Source organism: Monosiga brevicollis, genomic scaffold (assembly GCF_000002865.3).
Source record: "Monosiga brevicollis MX1 MONBRscaffold_5 genomic scaffold, whole genome shotgun sequence".
Lineage (NCBI taxonomy): Eukaryota > Choanoflagellata > Craspedida > Salpingoecidae > Monosiga > Monosiga brevicollis.
Window position 1 is genome coordinate 1,011,074 of NW_001865042.1, and position 19,774 is coordinate 1,030,847.

The 19,774-nt window shown below is 55.4% G+C and overlaps 3 protein-coding genes across 3 annotated transcripts in view; 1 reads left to right on the forward strand and 2 right to left on the reverse strand.

The window, feature by feature from the left end:
- Positions 1-1,014: 1,014 nt before the first annotated feature.
- Positions 1,015-6,434, reverse strand: MONBRDRAFT_31712 (uncharacterized protein). The gene is made up of 14 exons (XM_001744292.1): positions 6,094-6,434; positions 5,931-5,973; positions 5,783-5,828; positions 5,655-5,702; positions 5,466-5,534; positions 4,843-5,367; positions 4,191-4,622; positions 3,826-4,146; positions 3,732-3,782; positions 3,559-3,630; positions 3,396-3,448; positions 1,523-3,277; positions 1,389-1,502; positions 1,015-1,280 (listed from the first exon to the last, which is right to left on the reverse strand). The coding sequence occupies exons 1-14, from the start codon at positions 6,234-6,236 to the stop codon at positions 1,203-1,205; spliced, it is 3,750 nt and encodes a 1,249-aa protein (XP_001744344.1). The 5' UTR covers positions 6,237-6,434; the 3' UTR covers positions 1,015-1,202.
- Positions 6,435-13,484: 7,050 nt separating this feature from the next.
- Positions 13,485-14,039, forward strand: MONBRDRAFT_15437 (uncharacterized protein; the record flags this gene model as incomplete). Its single annotated transcript, XM_001744106.1, has 1 exon — positions 13,485-14,039. A coding segment is annotated over one exon (555 nt), but the record flags the coding sequence as incomplete, so codon positions are not given.
- Positions 14,040-17,690: 3,651 nt separating this feature from the next.
- The window catches only part of MONBRDRAFT_6783 (uncharacterized protein), a gene marked incomplete at both ends in the record, with an annotated part of 3,384 nt that continues 1,300 nt past the window's right edge, over positions 17,691-19,774 (reverse strand). Inside the window, 5 exons of the mRNA XM_001744293.1 lie at positions 17,691-18,119; positions 18,221-18,377; positions 18,675-18,738; positions 19,082-19,205; positions 19,412-19,541. Of these exons, the coding sequence (XP_001744345.1) occupies positions 17,691-18,119; positions 18,221-18,377; positions 18,675-18,738; positions 19,082-19,205; positions 19,412-19,541 (904 nt within the window). The remainder of the gene's footprint in view (positions 18,120-18,220; positions 18,378-18,674; positions 18,739-19,081; positions 19,206-19,411; positions 19,542-19,774) is intronic.

A 19,774-nucleotide genomic window follows, 5' to 3' on the forward strand; every position in this document is an offset into this window, starting at 1 on the left:
CAACCAGCGAACGAATTGAACATGGTTGTGGCCATATGGAAGCAAGCGGTATGTGCGTACTTGCTGCCATCCATGCTGTTGACGCTGCGCTCAAGGAGATAAGCCATCTGTTTGACCTGGTCATCGTAAGTCTTCGTGTTTTGCCGACGGGGTCGTTGATAAATGACTGGACGTCCAAATTTATCCGTGCCGTGTAAGTAGTTTTTGCCACTGGTCGCCTCTACATGGAAAAGGAAGGGCAGGGTGAGGGGGGAGCGATGGTCATGAGCGAAGCATGTTTGCGTGGGTATCGGTCCTGCCTCCTAACGCAGCGAGAAACCCTTGGCAATGCCCTTGCTCTCAGCACAAGCACGCGTGCAAATCCATCGAGCCACACCTAGGTCGATCATATCAGGTGTGATGCTCTCAATCCCATATGACTGCCGCCACTCGAGCGTATCGCGCAGGAGCTTCTCTGCTTTGTCCAGATCATAGTCGCGTGCACGGAGGTAACGCAGCAAACAGGCGTCATCCGCCCAATGCTGCTCGAGTGGAGCCAGATCGCTCAAGCGCTCGCGAAATGCGGTCAAGGTTTGCAACTGCTCTGCTGAGAGCCCGCGTGTAGCATCCCGCAACGGGTTGCGCTCCCGTGGGCACGAACGCGGGGGCACCACGCAGTCGGTGACGTCTGCGTGCGCTGCCGCGGCCATGGTCGTCCGTGCCGCAGCTCGCTCCAACTTTGCTCACGTTTGTGCAGCCAGCCAGCACCGCCAAGCCAAATCACCGATCAAGAAACACCCTTCTTCCTATTCGTCGTCCCATCGACAACGTGAACAACACGAGCTGACTGTCTACCACACCCTGGCCTGAAGCGCGGCAAATCCAACCCCAGGTGCAAGTTGGCAAAATCACGTGTCAGCCTGAGATCGACACAGACACAGCAGCATCAAACAACAATGTCATCATGCTTACAACGCACCACAACGACGCACAACGCACGTTGGGAGGTTGCATCCAGTGCTGAATTTGACAAATGTCATCTTTTTTTGGATTGACATGACTTTAAAAGATTTAATGATGATGATGTTGAGGGGCTGGCTGGCTGGCCTGAGGACATAGTCGAGTTACAATGGCAGCATGTGAAGGAAGATCTTCAGCAGGGACTCACACAATGCAAGCACAAAAACCAGGAAAGAGTTTGCTTCCCCACGAGCAAGCAGTATTTATGCAAAATCGGTTATAGGCACAGGGCCATTGACGGCACGGCCGTCATCTCCCAGGGTCAAGGCCGACGCTCGGCGCTGCACACACACACACACACACACAAACACAATCCAACCCAAACGGCTGCCATGAGCGACAAAACCATGCGTCAAGAACAGACAAACTCAGACCATGGCTCTGCGTACCTCGTGATAGGGTTCATGCAGGTCCATGCTAATGGGCTGGGCAAACTGGGTCGAACTCAAGCGAAGTGATCGTCGCTGCGGGCGGTCCGCCAACAAGTCGTTGAGGCGGTCCAGCTGCACACGATAACACGAACAGCGTCAAGTGAGCACCGGACACACACACACACACACACACACACATACGGAGAGGGATAGGATACACACACATACGGAGAGGGATAGGATACACACACATACGGAGAGGGATAGGATACACACAAAGAGACAGAGAGAAAACGCATTCCAACAATATGACAGCAAAGCCTCACCTGGGACGTGCGGCGAGCAGGATGGTGTGCATGGAACTTGGGATCAGTCACCACCAGCTTGGCTCGCCAGCGCTCGTCCTCCTGCTGTTTGGCAAGCCACTTGTCCTCCTCTGTCTCTCCGACCGACAGCGTCGCGTCGTTCTTGCTGAACAACTGTGTCGGCCGGCCGTGTTGCATGTCCTTATGGCGCTCATGCCAAGGCATGGATCTGCGCCCAGTTGTCACGGCTGGCTGGTTTAGGAAGCGCTCATCAAAAGGTTCAGCACTTCGCAGTGCAGATGCAGGCGAAGGCGCAGGAAGGGCGCTGCCCGTGCCCGGACCGGTCAGCGTATTGAACCCCTCCTTGGTGCGCCAAGACTTGCGGTGCTCCTCGCGCAGGGTACGCTGCAAGTGCTGACTGGTCCCCTGATCGCTCGTCGCAGGCCGTGAAGTGGGGGCACTTTGATGCTGTCCGGCCGGCTGTGAGGCAGGGCGTATAGTGGCTGAGAGAGGATCGTAAATCATGCCTTGTGCCTGCTCTCGCTCACGAATTTCACGGTTTCGTTGTGACTGGCGCTCGATCGAGGTGCGGTTTTGAAGCGCAAAATTTGGAGACGATGCCGATCGCCCCGCCTCACACAGTGAGACGGGTACTGCCATGTCCAGCGCCGCCTTTTGGCGGGAGCGATGTCGTGGGCTGAAGTATGACTGTGAGGTTGCCTCGACAGTGGCTGCTGCTGCCTCTGCCTCTGGGGGCCAGGGCATTCGCATGGGCTCGTCCACAACAGCCAACTCGTGCTTGATGGCAAGAAGAGAGGGCACGGATGGAAAGTATGCGCACCGCAGCGCCTCGGCAAGACGATTCAAGCGAAACAGCTCCTGAACACAACAGAGGCCACTCAGGCACGTGTTTAGAGCGTGGCCTTGAAAATAAAGCTCCTGTCGCGTCAGAACCTCGTGCATCGACTTGTCCAACGTGATGCGCTGCAGGTGGGCACCCAAGGCGCCGTACCGCCGCTCAGCAGCAGTGACGCTTGTATTAAAGAGAATACGCATATCCTTCACAGTGGCGCCCTCGGGCCAGCCAGCTTGATTCAAGATGGTGGACATGGCACCATCCAGAAGGCCCTCCAGCACAATGAGACGACCCTCAGGCAGCACAAATTCAAACCCCGTTATGAGATCCAAGTCCACATCATGACTCTGCCACTCCTGAAGCACATAAGCCCCAAGGACGAGGTTCAGCTCATTGACGTCGTGCGCTGACACATTCAAGGCCCGCGCGTTGCACTTGATGACGGCCGAGCGCAGTTTGCCCGCAAAGCCAACCATGTGCGGTGCCATCCGTGCCACGAGTAAAGTGAAGGGCCGCCGGCGCTGATTGAGTACCGCAGTTCCTGTTGCCGTGGGCACACGCAGATTCATAAATGAACCTCGCTTGTCGTCCGTGGGTCGAGCACGATTCATGTTGGCGCGCGGGCTCATCGGGTTGGGCAGGCGCTGCGGCTCGGGCGTCATAGTGGCCCGCTTGGCACGACGCTTGCGAATCTCCTTGTCCGTCATGACGCCCGTTCGAACCAGCATAAAGTCCATATCCACATCCTGCAGACAATGCAGTCGTGAGTGTTCACAATGGATCTAGCTGAGTGCTGAGCGGGCTTTCTGTGCGCTAGCACGGTGTGCTTTTGCCATTTGAAACAAGGATCGCGGAGGCACATACCACATCAAAACGTCGAGCATGCGCCAAGCTGACAGATACATCAAGGTAGGTTCCTACACGTGCCACCCAAGAAAATAAGTGAGGTTGAGCATCACATAAATCCTTGAGGGCATGCGCTGACACGCATGGGTATACGGGCACCGCAATTGAACGGTGCTCGTACCTGCTGCCACGTAATGTCCTGGATGCATAGCACTCTCCTGCTGCTGCCCAGTCTCCGAGAACTGGGCGCGCTCTGCAAAGCAAGGCAGTGATGAGTTGTGATTCATGGGGCGTCCAGAAGACGAGGCTAAGGCGTAGAGCTCAATCGTTCTCGGCAACGCTCGCAGTTCTTACCACGCTCCTCGCACGGCAAGACAGGGACTGTCAATTGTAATTGTTTGACGCCTAAATGTTTTGAAAAAAAAAAAATCCATGTGGATGAGCACACGTGGTAAAGAGACAAATGCACGGGCAGAGCAGGATGAGCACGCCAACGTGCCATGCATGATGGGGGAGAGGTCGACTGAAGCAACGCCGTACGGATCCCACAGCTCTGATGCTGCCTGCTCGGCCGATTTGAGCTTTCGGCCGACAGCATTGTAGTCACTAAAGTCTTCGTCCTCAATGCCACCGTCCCAACCAGGCTTGGGCAAGCGATCACGATCATGCACTTGAAGCTTGAGTCCACCGCCATTGACCAGCCCTACAGGCACATTCAACGGATTAGGATCAAGCGTCCCTTTGACCTCAATTGTTCTCGAGGGATTGCCTGTGAGCATGACCGAGGCCAACAAAGCGGGAATTGATACTCACAATCGGCAAAGTCGGAGCGATCCAATAGCCCGGTTAGAACCACAAAGCTGCGCTCCCACACGGCCGTAGGGCCATGGGGACCATCGCACGTCCAGGACTGCCATCGCTGTTGGCCGAAGAAGCGAAACTTCAGGGAAGTTGGCCGACAGCGTCGGTCCAGTTCACTGAAGGGGGTGGGGGAACGCGGCAGGTCACCCGCGTGCTTGACAGTGAAGGTTAAAGGGTTCATCAGAACTGTTTGCTCTGGGTTGAGGATGGGTTGGTCCACGCTCACACGCACGCGCAGGCTGAGCAGCCGCTTGAGACCAGTCTCGTCAATATCCTCGAGAATAGTCTCAGTGCTCAGCTCGCCACCAAAAAGTGTGGAAAGGTCAACCCATAGCAATGCGCCTGAACCATCCTCACTGGCCATGTTGCGCGGCGCTCGCTTCACTGCAAAAGAACCATACCAGCAGGCATGGCGTTACATGAGCGCTGTGCAGTGCTGGTCATAGCGAGGGCCGCTGGGAGCTTGCACCCTGCAACGAAGCTAAATGGCCCACAGCCACTTGGCTGGCGCAGGGGACGCAAGCTTGTCGACTGATGGTGTGGCTGGGAAAAAAAGAAAAAAAATGAAAGAAATTCTCTACAAATAATATGGGCGAGCACGTACGGTCAAGGGCTGAGAGAGCAGATGCCGACGTGAGCTTGGCCGCGGCAGAAGCGGTGAGGTTGGCGGCAGAGGTGGGGTCTCCACTCCTCTCTTGTGGGCCAGGTGTGCGGTGCTCTTGGATGCGCTGCAAGGTTCCGTGCATGTGAGATTGGCCACCACCGCGTGGACGATCGAAACGAGCCCGCGAGGCCACTTTATCGCGGGTGTCCCAGATTTTGAAAGAGAGGCCATCGCGGTACAGCTCTTCGATGAGTGCGGGTGTGACTGCCATGTCAAAATGGTGTTCCCAATAGGCGCGCAAAACTTGATCGCCAGGCAGGCGGGTAAACCCGGCAGTGCGGGCCTCGTTGTCAGAAAATGCTTTCGCGCCGTTGAAATGAACAACGACGTCGGCTTTGGTGGGACGCTCGTCGTGAGGTGCAGTGAACTCATAGTGAATGTAACTGGACCGGGATGTCAAGCGATTGGGCTTGCCACCGGCGGCACCCCCGCCAGAGGGAGCCATGGACATGACCGAATCACGACCTGTCCAGCACACCCAGAGGCACGCGCATCAGTCAGGCAAGCCAATGTAGAGCTGCGAATAAAAACTAAAGATTGGTTTCTGTTCTGTAAAGACGCACCCGGCTGAGCCTCGTCGAAGGCATAGAGGGTTGACCGGCGTCGCCAGGCCGTTGCATCCAAACCAGCGGCTAACGTCGAGCATTGACGTGAGTAGCAGAAACATGAGCGGCTTGGAGACACGTTCTCGACGCAACGCAGCACAACCACACACGCGCGCGCGCGCCAGTGGGTATGGACTGGCTACTCACGGTCATTGGCCAAGTCGGCGTCTGCCTGCTCGAGCTCATCGGGGGCCGCTGCATCAGGACGAGGTAGCGGTGAGCAGGACTTGGAGGAGGAAGAAAGTAAGAAGGACCCACGCACGCGGCACACTCACCAGCCGGCACCTCAAACTCGAGGCGGATGCGCAGTCGGACGGGATACTTTAGCAGCAAAACCAGCACCAGGTCGAGGTCAGGTTGGATTGTTGCGATTGAATAAAGAGTCACACACACACACACACAAGTCGGACCAATCCGACCTACCGCATCGTTGTGGCGCAGAAGCTGTTGAACGTAGCGATCACGCCTATGGAAAGCACAGCGACCGACATGCGTGAGAACCGCACGCCAGCCAAACAAGCTGCTGCAGCCAAGGTAAAAGCGAGCTGCTGGCCGGCATTGCCTGCAAGAAGGAACGCATGCATACTTGGTGGGCCCACGGCGACTCGTGCGAATCGAAGCAGTTGTGGTCACGCCAGTTCCAGCAGAGCTGGCAGAACCTCGGGCGCTGCTTATGCGTCGCTCGCGCGAAACGTCCCGTCGCAGAATATCCAAAGCCGAAGTGGCCATGATTGCGGCTGCCTGTGTCTATGTCGTGAGACACAGCAAGTGCCCTGCGACACACCAAAGACTGGCGAGCAAGGGATCGACTACTTGAAGAGGCGTCACAGGTGCTAGCAAGCCTTGAGTCCTTGACGCAGGCCGTGCTCAACTCAGCATTGCGGCAGTGAGCACCTGCGCGTCGATAGAGTTTCAGCCCTGTCGTTCGGTGCAAGTTTGTAACAAGTTGAAAAGGCCATCAAGAAGCAACCAGGCCCGGCCAGCCAGTCGATGCGTGTTGCTGAGAAGGCTTGAAAAGAACACACCAACAGGGCAGGAAAAGGGACTCGGGTCAAAAGCTGGAGCACTAAAAGCTGGTGGTCAGAGATGATGGAGGTTGGGGATGGAACCGCGAGAGAGGGGGGTTCGGTGACAATCGCAGCGTGACCGAATGAGAAGCAAAATCAGAGATGGGTGTCGACACAGGGCTGGGTGAAGAGAAGCAACGAGATGGCCTGGTTGCCAAGAGAAGCCCCCTCTTTATTATAAAAATTACCTTCCAAAGTATATCTTTCTGACAAATGGTCATTATGTGTCCTGATTCATGACAGAGCGCTCCGCTTTGTCATAATTCGGGCCCTACCTGCCCCGAATTGTCCTGCCAACCTTGAAAACTTGACTGCTCTTCGTCTCTACCTCTGCAGCCCCATGCCTGCCTATATCAACCCTCTGAATGCCACCTGATTGCCCTTGGAAGTTTCATCAATCAACTGGCCTTCTCGTAACAACCTCTACCCAGTCACCTCAGCCCCAACCCTCTCTCTTGACGCTCCATCATGCCAGCCATTTGCTTCATCTGGTGCAGACGTCGGCGGCTCACATGGTTCGATTGCCTCTCGGGCAAGGCACACCATAAAAAACGTGCTTCATTTCACGTTTCCCACGAGCTGCTGCCGCATCTCTCATCTCATTGGTGAGTGGTTTTCCCCAGAACGACACCCCTGGCCTTGACCTCACCTCCAACAGCCAATGCGGTTGGGGCAGACACAAGCAAGCCGCACATGGACATAACACGGGAAAGTCATCCTTCGCATGTTTGTCTTTCCAATTCACTCTGCACGTCAAAAGCTCTCCTCCCGCTTGAAATCGGCGCTGATCGAGTGCCCGTGCCCTTGTGTCCGTCCGTTCATTCAGATTCCAAACCTGCCTCCTCAGCGCCTGTTGACCCTACCCTCTTGTTCTTTTTTTTCCTTTTTTTTTTTTTTTCTTTTTGAATTCTGTGTAGCTGACGAAGTACGTTGTGAGCGCGTTCGGCCCTGACCAGTTGGCGACTTAGACACCATTCGCCATGCTTAGGCCTGTGCGTCGCCCGCTGCGGGTCGGTGCCATGGCCATCTTCGCGCTGTGCGTGTGTCTGGCGCTGTCCATGCTGCATGCATCCAACACTGCGGAGACCTCAGGAATAGCGCGCCACCTCATGAGCCAGGAACAAGGCCCGAGGTGGGAACAGTGCGATGCTGAGCGTGACATCTCGAATGCCCTTTTTGTCATCGTCTACCTGTTGGTCATTCTCAGCCTTTTTTACGGCCTGGCCATCGTCTGCGATGACTATTTTGTCCCCTCGCTCGAAGGCATCTGTGAAGCGCTCCACCTGCCTGAAGACGTGGCAGGTGCCAGCTTTATGGCAGCCGGTTCCTCAGCCCCTGAGCTCTTCACATCCTTGGCCGCCATCGGTGTCGAATCTGACGTCGGGGTTGGCACCATCTTCGGCTCGGCCGTCTTCAACATTCTCATCATCGTCGCTCTCTCTGCCGCCTTCAGTGGCCGCATCCTCCATCTCAGCTGGAGAATCCTAGCACGCGATAGCGCTTTCTATGCCCTTTCGATTGCCCTCTTCATTGCCTTCGTCTGGGACGGGTATTTCAAGGTATCCAACTGAGAATTATGTCGAGTTGCAAGCGACAAGCCTCGCGTCTGTGGATCACTTTTTTTTCACGCCCTGCGTCTCTTTGCCCGTGTGCGCAGCTCCACGAGGCTGTCGTGCTTCTCGTACTCTATGCCGCATACCTCTGCTATTTGGCATTGCAGGACGTATGTGCTTTTGACTGTAAAGCTGGGTGCTTTTGTCCTTCCTCTTTGCCTTCTAGCAATTGCTCATCATTTTGGGTCTGTGGTTGTCGTACGTGTACCCATGCCGGTGTGTGTGATGAACAGCATTTCGCTCAGCTGTATGCGCGCTGCTGCCGATCGAGGAGCAACAGAGTGCTTCCACAAGTCATTCTTGAAGCCTCAAGCACCCCATCCGTGACAAGCAAAGTCCCCAACCCAGACATGGGTGCTGACGCGGGAACCGAGACCAGTGACCTTCACGAGTTGGCCCTTGCCAAGAGCAACCGCGGGTATGAATACCAAAGCTTGCTTGGCCGCCCTCCTGTGCGCCCGTGTCCTCCCTCAGCCTCAGGGCAAGAGAAGATGCCCAGCATCATGTGTGACTTTGTGCCTGTCTTCATCACGACAGGAGCGTTGCGTCCTTTCAGCATTTATTACGCGGTCGACTCACGGCTGCTCTCGAGGGGTGCCCTGCGCGAGGCTCCTTGGTACGCAAGCGCTGTTTTGTTTGCACAAACTTTTGTGTGGGACTTGCTGCCCAACAACCATTTGCGCCGTCCTGCTGTGCTTACGATCACCGCTTGAATCGGTCTACTCCCCTAGGGCGCGCAATCGGCATTCAGCCATCGTAGCTCCATTGCCTCAACTGAGCAAGTTCCACCACTCGTTCGCCCGCCACTGCCAGCCATCAGCCCACACCCCAGCAAGCAGTCGCCTGCCGTTGCATCACAACCGGATTCACCTTTGTCCAAGTCTGAGTCCCCCGCTAAGCATCAGTCTAAGCCTGAATCAGAGGCTGCTCTTGGCCTGGGAACTGCAACACCCCGAGGGAGCACGATCAACGTCACACCGATTGAGCAGGAGAAGAACGACGACGATGATGGCCCGGCTTCGTGCTCGGCCCGCCTATGCTACCCATGCCTTGGTGGACCTCGTCCAGAACCGCTAGAAGGCGAGGTGCACACGCTTTGGCAGCGGTTAGCCTATCCGCCAAGACTAGTGTGCCTGTGACCATGCCCGCTGACAAGATTGTTTTCCCCCTCTTTTCCTTTTCCTCTTGCTCCTGCTCCTGCTCGTGTCTCTCGATTCTCTTTCTTTTTTTCTTCTTCTTTTTTTCTCTTTTTTTTACATGTTAGTCTTCTTCGTCTCACCATGGCTGACTTCTTTGGATTGCCTTGACTTGCAATGCCAACGCAGCTTGGTCTATGCAGGACGCTGGATTGGGTTTTGCATGGCCGCGCCCTATGTGTGGATGTTCACAAACACCATTCCTCCCGGAGCCAAGTACTATGTTTCGTGCTTCTGCATTTGCATACTGTGGATCGCAGCTCTGAGCTTTGCCATGGTCCTCTGTGTGGCTCGACTTGGATGTCTGCTTGGGATTGACAGCTATGTCATGGGTCTGGTGCTCATTGCGGCCGGAACCAGGTGCGTGAGCACATTGTTCCCGCGTCTGGAATGGCTGCTGGCGTCGCATCTCGAGTCCTGCGCTCATCATTCGACTGGGCTACTGGCGCCTCTTCTTGTTTTGTGCAGTATCCCGGATGCCATCAGCTCGGTGCTGGTTGCCCAAGATGGTTATGGTGACATGGCCGTCTCGAATGCCATTGGCAGCAACGTCTTTGACATCAATCTTGGTCTCGGTCTTCCCTTTCTGATTCGGGTACGACATGCGCCTGCACTTTCTTCCCTCGAGGCACTCAGACACTGCGCCTGTATCTTGCAACTTGGCTGGGCTGGTGCATTGTGCCGACCTGCGTATTGATTTGGGATGGTGTGCCTGCGTCACTGCACCTTCTTCCAGATTCTGATTGATGGTCACGCCGTGGACCTGCTGAAGGTCGATGTCCGACGTGATTATGATCAGGGTCAAATAGCCGTGCTCGACCATGCCAAGGTGAGACGAGAGCCGCTCTGCCTTGGCTTTTGTCGGAAGACCAAGGTTCTTCCATCTGTTTTCATCATACGCACGCACTTGTTTGCACACCCAATGCAATTTCTGACCGCACTACCTCGCAAAACTCAAATCTGGACTCTTGTCACTTTTTAGTTTGGCTTCCTGCTTCTGGGGGTATTGATGTTGGTGTGGCTCGTGCTTGGCATGAACAAGTTCCAGCTGACCCCCAAGATTGGCATCGTATTTGCCGTGCTTTACGTGGTCTTTGTGGTCTATGCCCTGGTGCAAGAGCTGGTTTGCAATGCCCAAGGTTATTCTTGCTAGGCCATCGCGTCCATGTTCGATGCCTGATCCCAAAAGGCAAGAGGCGGCATGGACCGAGTCTTTTGAACCGCCCTCTTTAGTTTGAGTCTCTGTGTTGTGTTTCGATCTGCTGGCGCTGTGCGCACAAGCAGGTCCGGTCCGTTGGGCAGGTAAAACCTAGACCGTTTTGTATTTTACACCAAATTGAAACATTCACCAGTTGAGCTGCCCATCAACCATCCTAGCCCTGTCCGCTGTCACTTCCCACATTCCAACTCGCCGAGATCCTCATACTGTCTGCAACACACCCTTCAATGTCAGCATTCCCGCTTTTGTGCGTCGCTTTTGTGTCTGTCTGTGGCAGTGCAAAACTTTGTTGTTGTTGCTCTCTTGTTTTTGTCTCTCTCTCTCTTCAGCTCGTGCACCACACACACACACACACACACACACACACACACACCATTTTAGCAGCCACACGATTTTGTTGGTGGCTGTGACTTGAGCTGGGCGCTCTACTGGCTGCTGGCTGCTGGCTGGGCTAAAAGTGAGAAGGGACAGCGTTTCAAGATTGCTGTAGAAGAAGACAACTCACCAAACCCGTCTCACTCACCAAGCAGGGATCTGAATCATTGGCGAGTGTTGACGGGTCGGGTTCTGTCTCAGTCGCCGACATGACCACCCCTCAGCTGTTTAGGGCCCTTGCCGCCTACCAATCGGATGATCCAGAGGACCTTCAATTCGAGGCAGGGGCCGTCATTGCCGTAACAGATCAAGGTGATGGCCCAGACTCTTGGTGGGAGGGCGAAATCGACGGTCGAACGGGCTCCTTTCCCGGCACTTTTGTCAAATCTCTGGCGAGCTTCAATCTCAAAACCAAGTCTTTCACCCCGGTATGCCCAGCATGGCTTTCCTTGCATATCTGCCGCGGGATTTTTGCTTGCACTGTGTGCCTCACTCATGCCTGCCCTCCTGGCGCACACTGTGCCCTCGCTCGTCGTAACCCACGTTCAAAAGCCCGAGGATCAAGACCCGCACGAGCCCGAACCCGTGGCGGTGGATCCAGACGCGCCACGTCGTCTATCGTTCAACTTGCAGGCCATTCGCGAGTTTGACACGTATGCCTCATATGACTATGATCGCTGTGGAGAATTTAATCCTGAGCTCTCCCAAACTGAATGGGAGAAAGAAGAGGTATGAAGAGAAGGCAATTCCTGCCCCTTTCACAAACACATGCTCCCTCTGTCTCTCTCTGTCTCTCTCGTCGTTCATCGCACATCGCTCTTTGTGCGCTACCAATCCAACGCTGCGTAGCCTGCCGAGCGCCGCCGAATGCTGGAGGATCGATGGCAAGTGATGGAGGCATCCCTGCCTCCTGGCGTCCAATGTGAGGAACGCGTGGCCTTTGAAGCCGAAGAGGCGCGCAAGGCAGAGGAGGCTCGCGTTGCCGAGCAGCTACGACAGGCTCAACGTCAAGAACGTTTACGCAAGCTACAAGAAGCCCGGCGCCGGCGGGAGGAGCGTGCTGCTGAAAACAGTACTGATAGCTCACACAACAATCATCTCGACAACATGGTGACAATTTCCGAGGGCTCTGTTGATGACATGTACGCGCTTTTGTACCACTCGCCCCGCCGACATGTACACTGGCTGTTGTGCACTGCTTATGTGGTGTCAGTGGACTGTTTGGCTGACCAATCATGCTCTTTGGTTCGTGTATGTTGCTAGGTCCGGAGATCAGCCAGCCGCGCCAGAAGATGAAAGAACACTCAGCCGAGCAGAGCGTCTGGCGCGTCTGCGTGAACGCCGCAGCCAACAAGCACAAGCACAAGCACGTGGCCCCGCTCCGCTGCCCGCACCCGCATCCGCGACGGTGCCCGCCTCCGCTGCCCCTGCACCCACCGCTGCGTCAGACGATAAAGTTGTAGATGATCGGCAAGAGCGCCTGCGACGCTTGGCTGAACGCCGTGCAGCCCGTGCAGCTCGCGCCTCTCCCCAGAGTGACGATGAAGAAATTGTCGAATCACTCGTTGCCCCCACTGGCATTAATAATAAAACGCTCCCCGCGTCGACAGCTCCAAGGCCCTTGCAGGATGCCCCAGACGCATCATCCCAGGAACCATCTCCACCGGTGCCATCAACACAAGTGATGGCCTCTTCACCGACCTCTTCCTCACCAGCCTCTTCGCCCATACCAACAAGTGTAGCGCCTGTCCTACCATCCGGTAGTACACCCGACGTGCCAAGGGCCCGCCCGCGACCCTTCAGCAATACCGGTGTGGCCCAACGCCTTGCGCAACCCCCCGTGCAGGAGGCAGCGGATGAGGCAGGCCCTCTTGATGCTGCTATCAAGGCGCTCAAAACACGAATCGAGCTCTTGGGCCGCAAATCAGACTCTGGCGTCAGTGGCTTTGCCAAAGAGTTTTATCTTCTTGATCAAGAAGATCGTGCTCGCTTTCAACCCGACGTCACTCGGGCTGGCCGCCAGTGCTCGGCCCTCAACCGCTACAATGACATTATTCCCTACGATCAAACTCGTGTCAAGTTGGGAGGGGAAAGCGCCAGTGTAAGCGAGTCCTATATCAATGCAAGCCACATCACCGGCCTTCTCAGCGGGTCACCGCCTTTTATCGCCGCCCAAGGACCACTCCCCACCAGTCGTCACGCCTTCTGGCAAATGATCATCGAGGTAAGCTTCCATCCTCGTCCTGTGATACTCTGAACACATGAGTCAGGCAGCCACCAAGCCCATCCTAGCCTCCAAGCACAATAAGATGGTGTCCAGCCCATCACTTGTCATTTTGCCGACCGCACCTGTGTTTATCATTCTTGCGCTTGTGTTGATTGTTTTTGTTTTAGTTTTTGTTTTTTGTTTTTTTGGTTTTTGGTTTTTGTTTTTTTTTGGTTTGGGGCGTGTGTTGATTTGGGCTTGATTCTCATCCTTTCAAACGTTCGAGCAGAAGAGGAGCCGTGTCGTTGTCATGGTCACAAACGTGGTCGAGAGTGGCCGAACCAAGTGTGATCAGTACTGGCCGGATGCTGGTCAGAGCCTGTCCTTCCCTGCCGATGGCACGGGCCCAGGTGCCACTGTGACCAACGTGGAAGAGTCAACGGCATCTGCTTGGGTGAAGCGCGTCTTCACCATCTCGGTCGCCAATCAACCAGGCCTAGACATGACTGTGACGCAACTCCACTATATCGCCTGGCCCGACCGCGGCGTGCCGCGCACTGTCGTTAGCTTTCTCAACTTCTTACACCTTGCCATGGCCACTCAAAACGCCGCGCATGCTCAAGCCAAAAAGCAGGGTGAAAAGTTTGCGCCGCCCTTGGTGGTACACTGCAGCGCTGGGGTCGGGCGTACCGGCGTCTTCATCCTCATCTACTCAGTTCTCACATACCTGCCCTATGTTGACAAGGGTGGGAAGCACACGATTGACGTGCTTGCAACCGTGCGTCGCATGCGTACCTTCCGACGATACCTCGTGCAAACGCAAGAGCAGTACGAGTTTTGCTATTCAACCATCCTTTGTGCCTGCACCTTTTATCGAGATGGTCGTCGAAACATGCGTGACAAACAACAATCCACATCCTCCCAGGCGCCATCGGTGCCAACGGCGCAGCCCACCAACGCTGACCAAACACCGCCTTTGGGCACATCCCTGGTGCCCCGGTCGCAGGACGCTGTGCTGCCGTCTGTGCTTGCCGCGACTGCCAACTCCGCGACTGCCACGGCTCGGATGGATGATGAAGCACGCCCTGCTGACAAAGCGTCAGCTGCGACACGTGCAAGTGAAGTGGTTGATGCCGATGCTGGTAGTCATGCCGATATCGACGACGACGCTGATGAAAATGAGGCGGATAGCAATCCTCGTGCAATGACCTCAGCCCAGGGACAGATCAAAAAGCTGACCCACACCTCCAAACCAATCTGGCTGCATGCATGTACTCGGAGCGAGGCCGCGAAGCGCCTCAGAGCGCTAGGACAGGAAGATGCACAAGGGCGTTTCCTCGTTGCGCGGGAGGGCATGAAACGCACCCTCTGTGTCATGGATGGTACCGGCAAGGTGCAATATTATCCCATTCAAGCGGGCCAAAAGATGGTTTCCATCGGCCGCGAGAGCTTCTCACCTTGCAACGGCTTGGTCTATGCCCTCGACGAACTGCGCAAGCCACCCAACATGCGCAACAGTGCTTTTTGTCACTCATCCCTTTTTCTTACGAACTTTGTGCCTCGTGATGATGCGTCCAATGAAGAGCTTCAGGCCGAGGCGACCAAAGCCCAGCATCTCGGTATGGAGAAACGGAAAGGCACAGGCTCTAAGATCTCCATGTTGTCCTCTGCACCCACCTCTCGCACCGCCAGCGACATCTCCGTCCTCGGAGCTAGCGACCAGGAGGAAGCCGTTGACAGCGGTGAGGATCGAGGCACGCGACGACGAACCTGGGGCTCACGCGCCATGGAATCCCTGCGCAAAATTTCCCGCCGCGATAAGAAGGGCTCGCGCAGCAGTCTTGGCTCGGCTAGCGATAGTGGCGGACCGACGAGAACTAGTGGTGCACCCGTCCCGCGTTTTGAAGCCCCGGATGCCAGCTTTCTAAACGCGTCTCCACGACCAAATGGTGTGGCGTTGCAGTTAACCGGACGCACCGACTACTTGACCCTGCTCAATGGTGTTTACGTGGAGCTCGAAAGCAACCATGGCGACCAACCCATTTTTCGGAGCCAGTAAGTTGACCTGGGTGCCAGCTGTGTTCTGTCAAATCAACCATAGCGCTTCTGGGGTCCCCTTCATGTTGCCCGCCGCTTTCTTTGCTTCTGTCGTGATTGGTGTGTAGGTATGTCGTCGGCAAAAGCCACGGCCACATGGCAGGACAGCACGTCTTCATGTTTTTCGATGCCGCGAGCAACAACTGGGTTCTTTGGCTTTCACAGACCGGGACGGTGGCTTATGGACACACTTCCAGCCCAAGTTGGTCGCTTTTGCATCAAAGCTCAGGCAATATGCGCTTGACTGCTGAAAATCTAATTTGTGTTTCTGTGTTGTTTTGTTTTGTTTTGTATTTTCCTTCCTTTCCCCGCTTAGGTTTGCCAAACGCTATTCAGGGCGCGTGGAGGGTTGTTGATCGACACAACGAATTTGCTGCTGACCCCGTGGTAAGCGTAGAGCACCTTGAGCAGACACCTGGGGAAGCTCCGAGCTCCGACCCCAAGCTGGAATCTGCCCTGGATGAGGATGCCACCACTTTGCGTCAGCTATTGAGCCGGGCCGAGGAGCGAGCCGCTCAGCAACAGGCAGCGCACCAGGCAGAGTTGGAATCTCTGCGCAAAGCACTGCGGGCAAGTCAAGAGCGCGAGCATGAGCTGGCAGCTGATAACCAGCAATTGCGCAAGCGCGGTGGCAGCGGCGAGTCTCCAACATCGGAGATGCAGTCTGTCAATCATCAGCTGGCCCGCAGTCAGGCGCGCATCGAAGCTCTCGAGGCCGAGTTGGACACGGTGCGCCAAGCCGAGGCCTTGTTGCGTGCGCGCAATGACAACGTTCAGCAAAGTGAGCAATTGCTCGCGCAACGCGTTCAGCAGCTTGAGGCGGTCTTGGCGGCCAAGCTGAGGGAGCTGGAGGAAGCACGCCTGTCGGAGAAGCAAACGACTGCTGAGTTGGTCGAGACGAAGGTGGCCTTGGCCGAGTTGAGAAGTGAGCTCACGTCCAAATCAGGCAGCAGCCACGCTCTCCTGGGGGTGGCTGCGCCCTCCAAGGTCGTCTCGCTGATGCCTGAGCAGGTTTTGGACCTGTCCGGTCTTGTCTCTGATGAGGACGAGGAGGAAGACCCAGGCATGGGTGAGTTGCAGTTTGCTTCCAAGCGCCAGCGTTGGCAAGGACTGGCAAGCGACGACATGGTCTTGTACGCAGAAGAGGTCGAGTTTGTTGTCATTCAAGGCTTTGGAGGTGGTGACGAAACCTATCTGGTTCTTGAGGAGGTATGTGGCCTTGGCTTGCGCTTGCTCGCATAGTTTGCTGCTGTGCAGGGATGGTATCACGCAGAGGGTCCAGGCCTGGTGCAATGGCTCACCTGATGTCTGCTGCCTGGCCCTGATTTGCTTTGCATTTGTACAGGGTGACGTCGTCATGGTTTCTGGCGAAGACGGCGTCGATTATCTGGGCCGGTGTGATGATTTGTATGGCCGCATCCCGGCCTTTTGCGTGGCACCCGTCGATGGAGAAGCCGACGCATAGACTGTCAATTGCTTGGTTTTAATTTTCTTTCATTTTTGGAGTCCTCCTTTTCAAAATAGGAGTCTAGGGTGCCTTTCGTTGGGTCTGGTTGGCAAGGCGCGTGGAATGCTTTCGGCTTTTTATTGTGTTTCAATTGAGATCTGTTCGGACTCTTTATTTCTTGTCGATTTCCTGCCTTAAAGCCGCGGTGCCGCCCCGCACTTGAGCTTGAGACCAGATGCTCAGCTCTTGTGCAAAACAACGCTGAGCAACTGACGGTTTGGCGGAAGGATGGCCTTGTTAATACTAACAAAAAAGATGCAACCAGCAATGAGAATGCGCCATAATTCAAGACTAGGTGAGCTGCCAGTGGTACACACCGACTTGCGTCGCCCACGTGGCGTTGGCCCACATCAGACTCGAGCAAGTATTGGATGAGAAGATCGGCATTGGTCTCATCACCGCGCGGCACCCGCAGCTTGCCTCGCGTCTTGCCCTGAATCTATAAGAAAATCAAATTTCAAAAGCCGAGCAATCGATGTCAAGCTGTGCTAAACCCGGAAACCAGGTGCTCGTAAGTGAGCCTGGGTGATCGTACCTGCACGACAACCTCAACCTCGTCCTCCTCGTGCCTTTCTGTGCCCACGCGAGGCCAACGCTGCGACAGGCAATCCTTCTGCAAAAAAAAAAGTTCGCCAAGTAAATGAACCCTTGACGATGACAAATGCAGAAGAGACCTTTAAGAAGCAAATGGTGAAAGCTGCACAAACCTTGGTATCAAAGTCGACGCTCGGAAAGACGGTCAGTCTGTCAAAGAGTTCACAGGCCGTGTATGGTCCCATGGGGGCCAACATGACTAGCAAGCTCCGGGTGGCATCTGGGCAAAAGTCGGACAGCATCAAGCCGATTTAGACAATGCATGGGGAGCAGCACAGGCACAGGTGCGTCAGAGCTTACCCAGCACGCTCATTGATACTGGGCCATCAGCCTGCGCAGCCTCACGTAGCTCATTGGAGAGCGACATGAGAGCTGCCACTGCTGTATTGAAAGCGAATGATTCTCTGCAAGTTCGATAATGGCCGCGGACCATAGTGAGACGGTGAGCGAGACCAGTATCAGAACCCCCTGGCGGCAGATGATAACAGCGACAACCAACTCGAATACATGATTGCATCTCTCAATGGCGGCATGAAGCTTGCGACTGACAGCAGGCATGGGCTGTGCAATCGGAAGATGTCCAGTCAGATCACCATGCGCGACGGTGCATGAATTTGAGCGGGAGACCACAATCTTGTTGAGCATGTCACCGACCTCGGTGGAAACGCCCGATTGCGCAATGGATGTTTGCAGCTTGTCAGTCAGCTCAAAAAGACGGGTGATCCATCGCGCAACGCCCTGATTAAGTCGGGCACACTTGATCAGCAGTCGCCACCCAATGCCATGCAGTGTTTGACAGGTAGAAAGAGAAGCCGGATTGCTGTCGACGATCGACTCACTTGAATGTGCTGCTCGTCCCACTCGAGGACCGCCTCGGGGGGTGCTCGAAACAAGACAAAGAGGCGAGTAGCATCACACCCATAAGCCGCGATCACATCGTCCGGGGCCACGCCGTTGTATTTGGACTGTGCCGTGTGACATGGAGCAACAAAGCCGCTGCGATGTGAGCACAACAGTCACGACGGGAGGCGATAACATCAAAGGTGATCTCAGAAATGCCCGTACCTTGGACATTTTTTCCCATTCAACCAAAGCTGGCAAGCCCGTGGCAAGCTCGGTGGCGATCGGGCCATCAGCGGCTTCGCGCCATTCCCACTCGTGAGCTTTCAGGTATCGGCCATCAATACTTGATTTGTATGTCTGCCCATGCACCATGCCCTATGTGTTGCCGGTCTTGACCGTAAGAGCACCTTTACAAGTGCCCGCGAGCCACCGCAGCTAAGGTGGGCATACCTGGGTGAGAAGCCGCTTGAACGGCTCCTCCACTGTTGAAATACCGCAGTCGTGAAGAAACATACTACAATAGAAGATGCCGCATGGCACCGTGACATGCCCGGAGCCCAGGAGATTAATGTAGTTTGGTGAGACGAGGTGGCCACTGGGTGTCCACTTGGACCGCAATCTGACAGAAGCGGGAATACTCGCGTACTGACTTGATGAAGCGAGCATAGAGCAGATGCAACACTGCATGTTCGATACCACCAATGTACGTGTCAACCGGCATTGCTAATATCGGTATGGAAGCGGCCCGCCAAGCATAGATGAGAGATATCAGACCCGATCAGCCACAAAGCCGTGGGCAAACGACAAGTAAAAAAAAAAAAAGCGCTGAGCAAAAAACGCTAGGCCGGGCAACGTACCTTGAGCCAACTGCTTCGTGCACAGCTGCGTTGCGTTATGGGGGTCAGCGTAGCGCAGGTAATACCACGAGGAATCGACAAAGGTGTCCAATGTATCACCGTCTCGCTGAGCAGCACCGCCGCACTGGGGACAGGTGGTGTGTAGCCATCCCTCGGCCGAGGCCAGCGGTGATCCTGCGGCGCCACGCAACTGCACTGTACTCGACTAGACCACAGGGTATGCCAGAAGTTCATGCAATCAAAAGGACAGAGGTGCATTGCGAGCTCAAGCAACGACGAACTGGAGGACCGTATCGGGAGGGAAGAAAGAGACAGTCATGAATCGCTTACCTCCGGCAGTTCAACGGGTAGTTCTGCTTCTGGAACGGCCACTGGGCCGCATTTCGCACAGTGCACGATGGGAACTGGGGTTCCCCAGTAGCGCTGCCGAGATACGAGCCAGTCCCGAAGGCGCGTGACACTGGTTGAACGACCTGCATTTCGGCTTTCAAGAAGCCCTATGCAACGCTGTCGTGCCGTGGCGACGTCAAGGCCCGTCAATTCGCCAGAATCTATCAGGTGTCCTTCAGCTTCTCGTAGGGTAGCTCAGCACTCGCCGTCGATTCAGGGGCATCAATGACACGCGTGATGGGAAGGGACAGAGCGTTTGCAACTTCAAAGTCTCGAGCATCATGGGCCGGGACACCCATGACA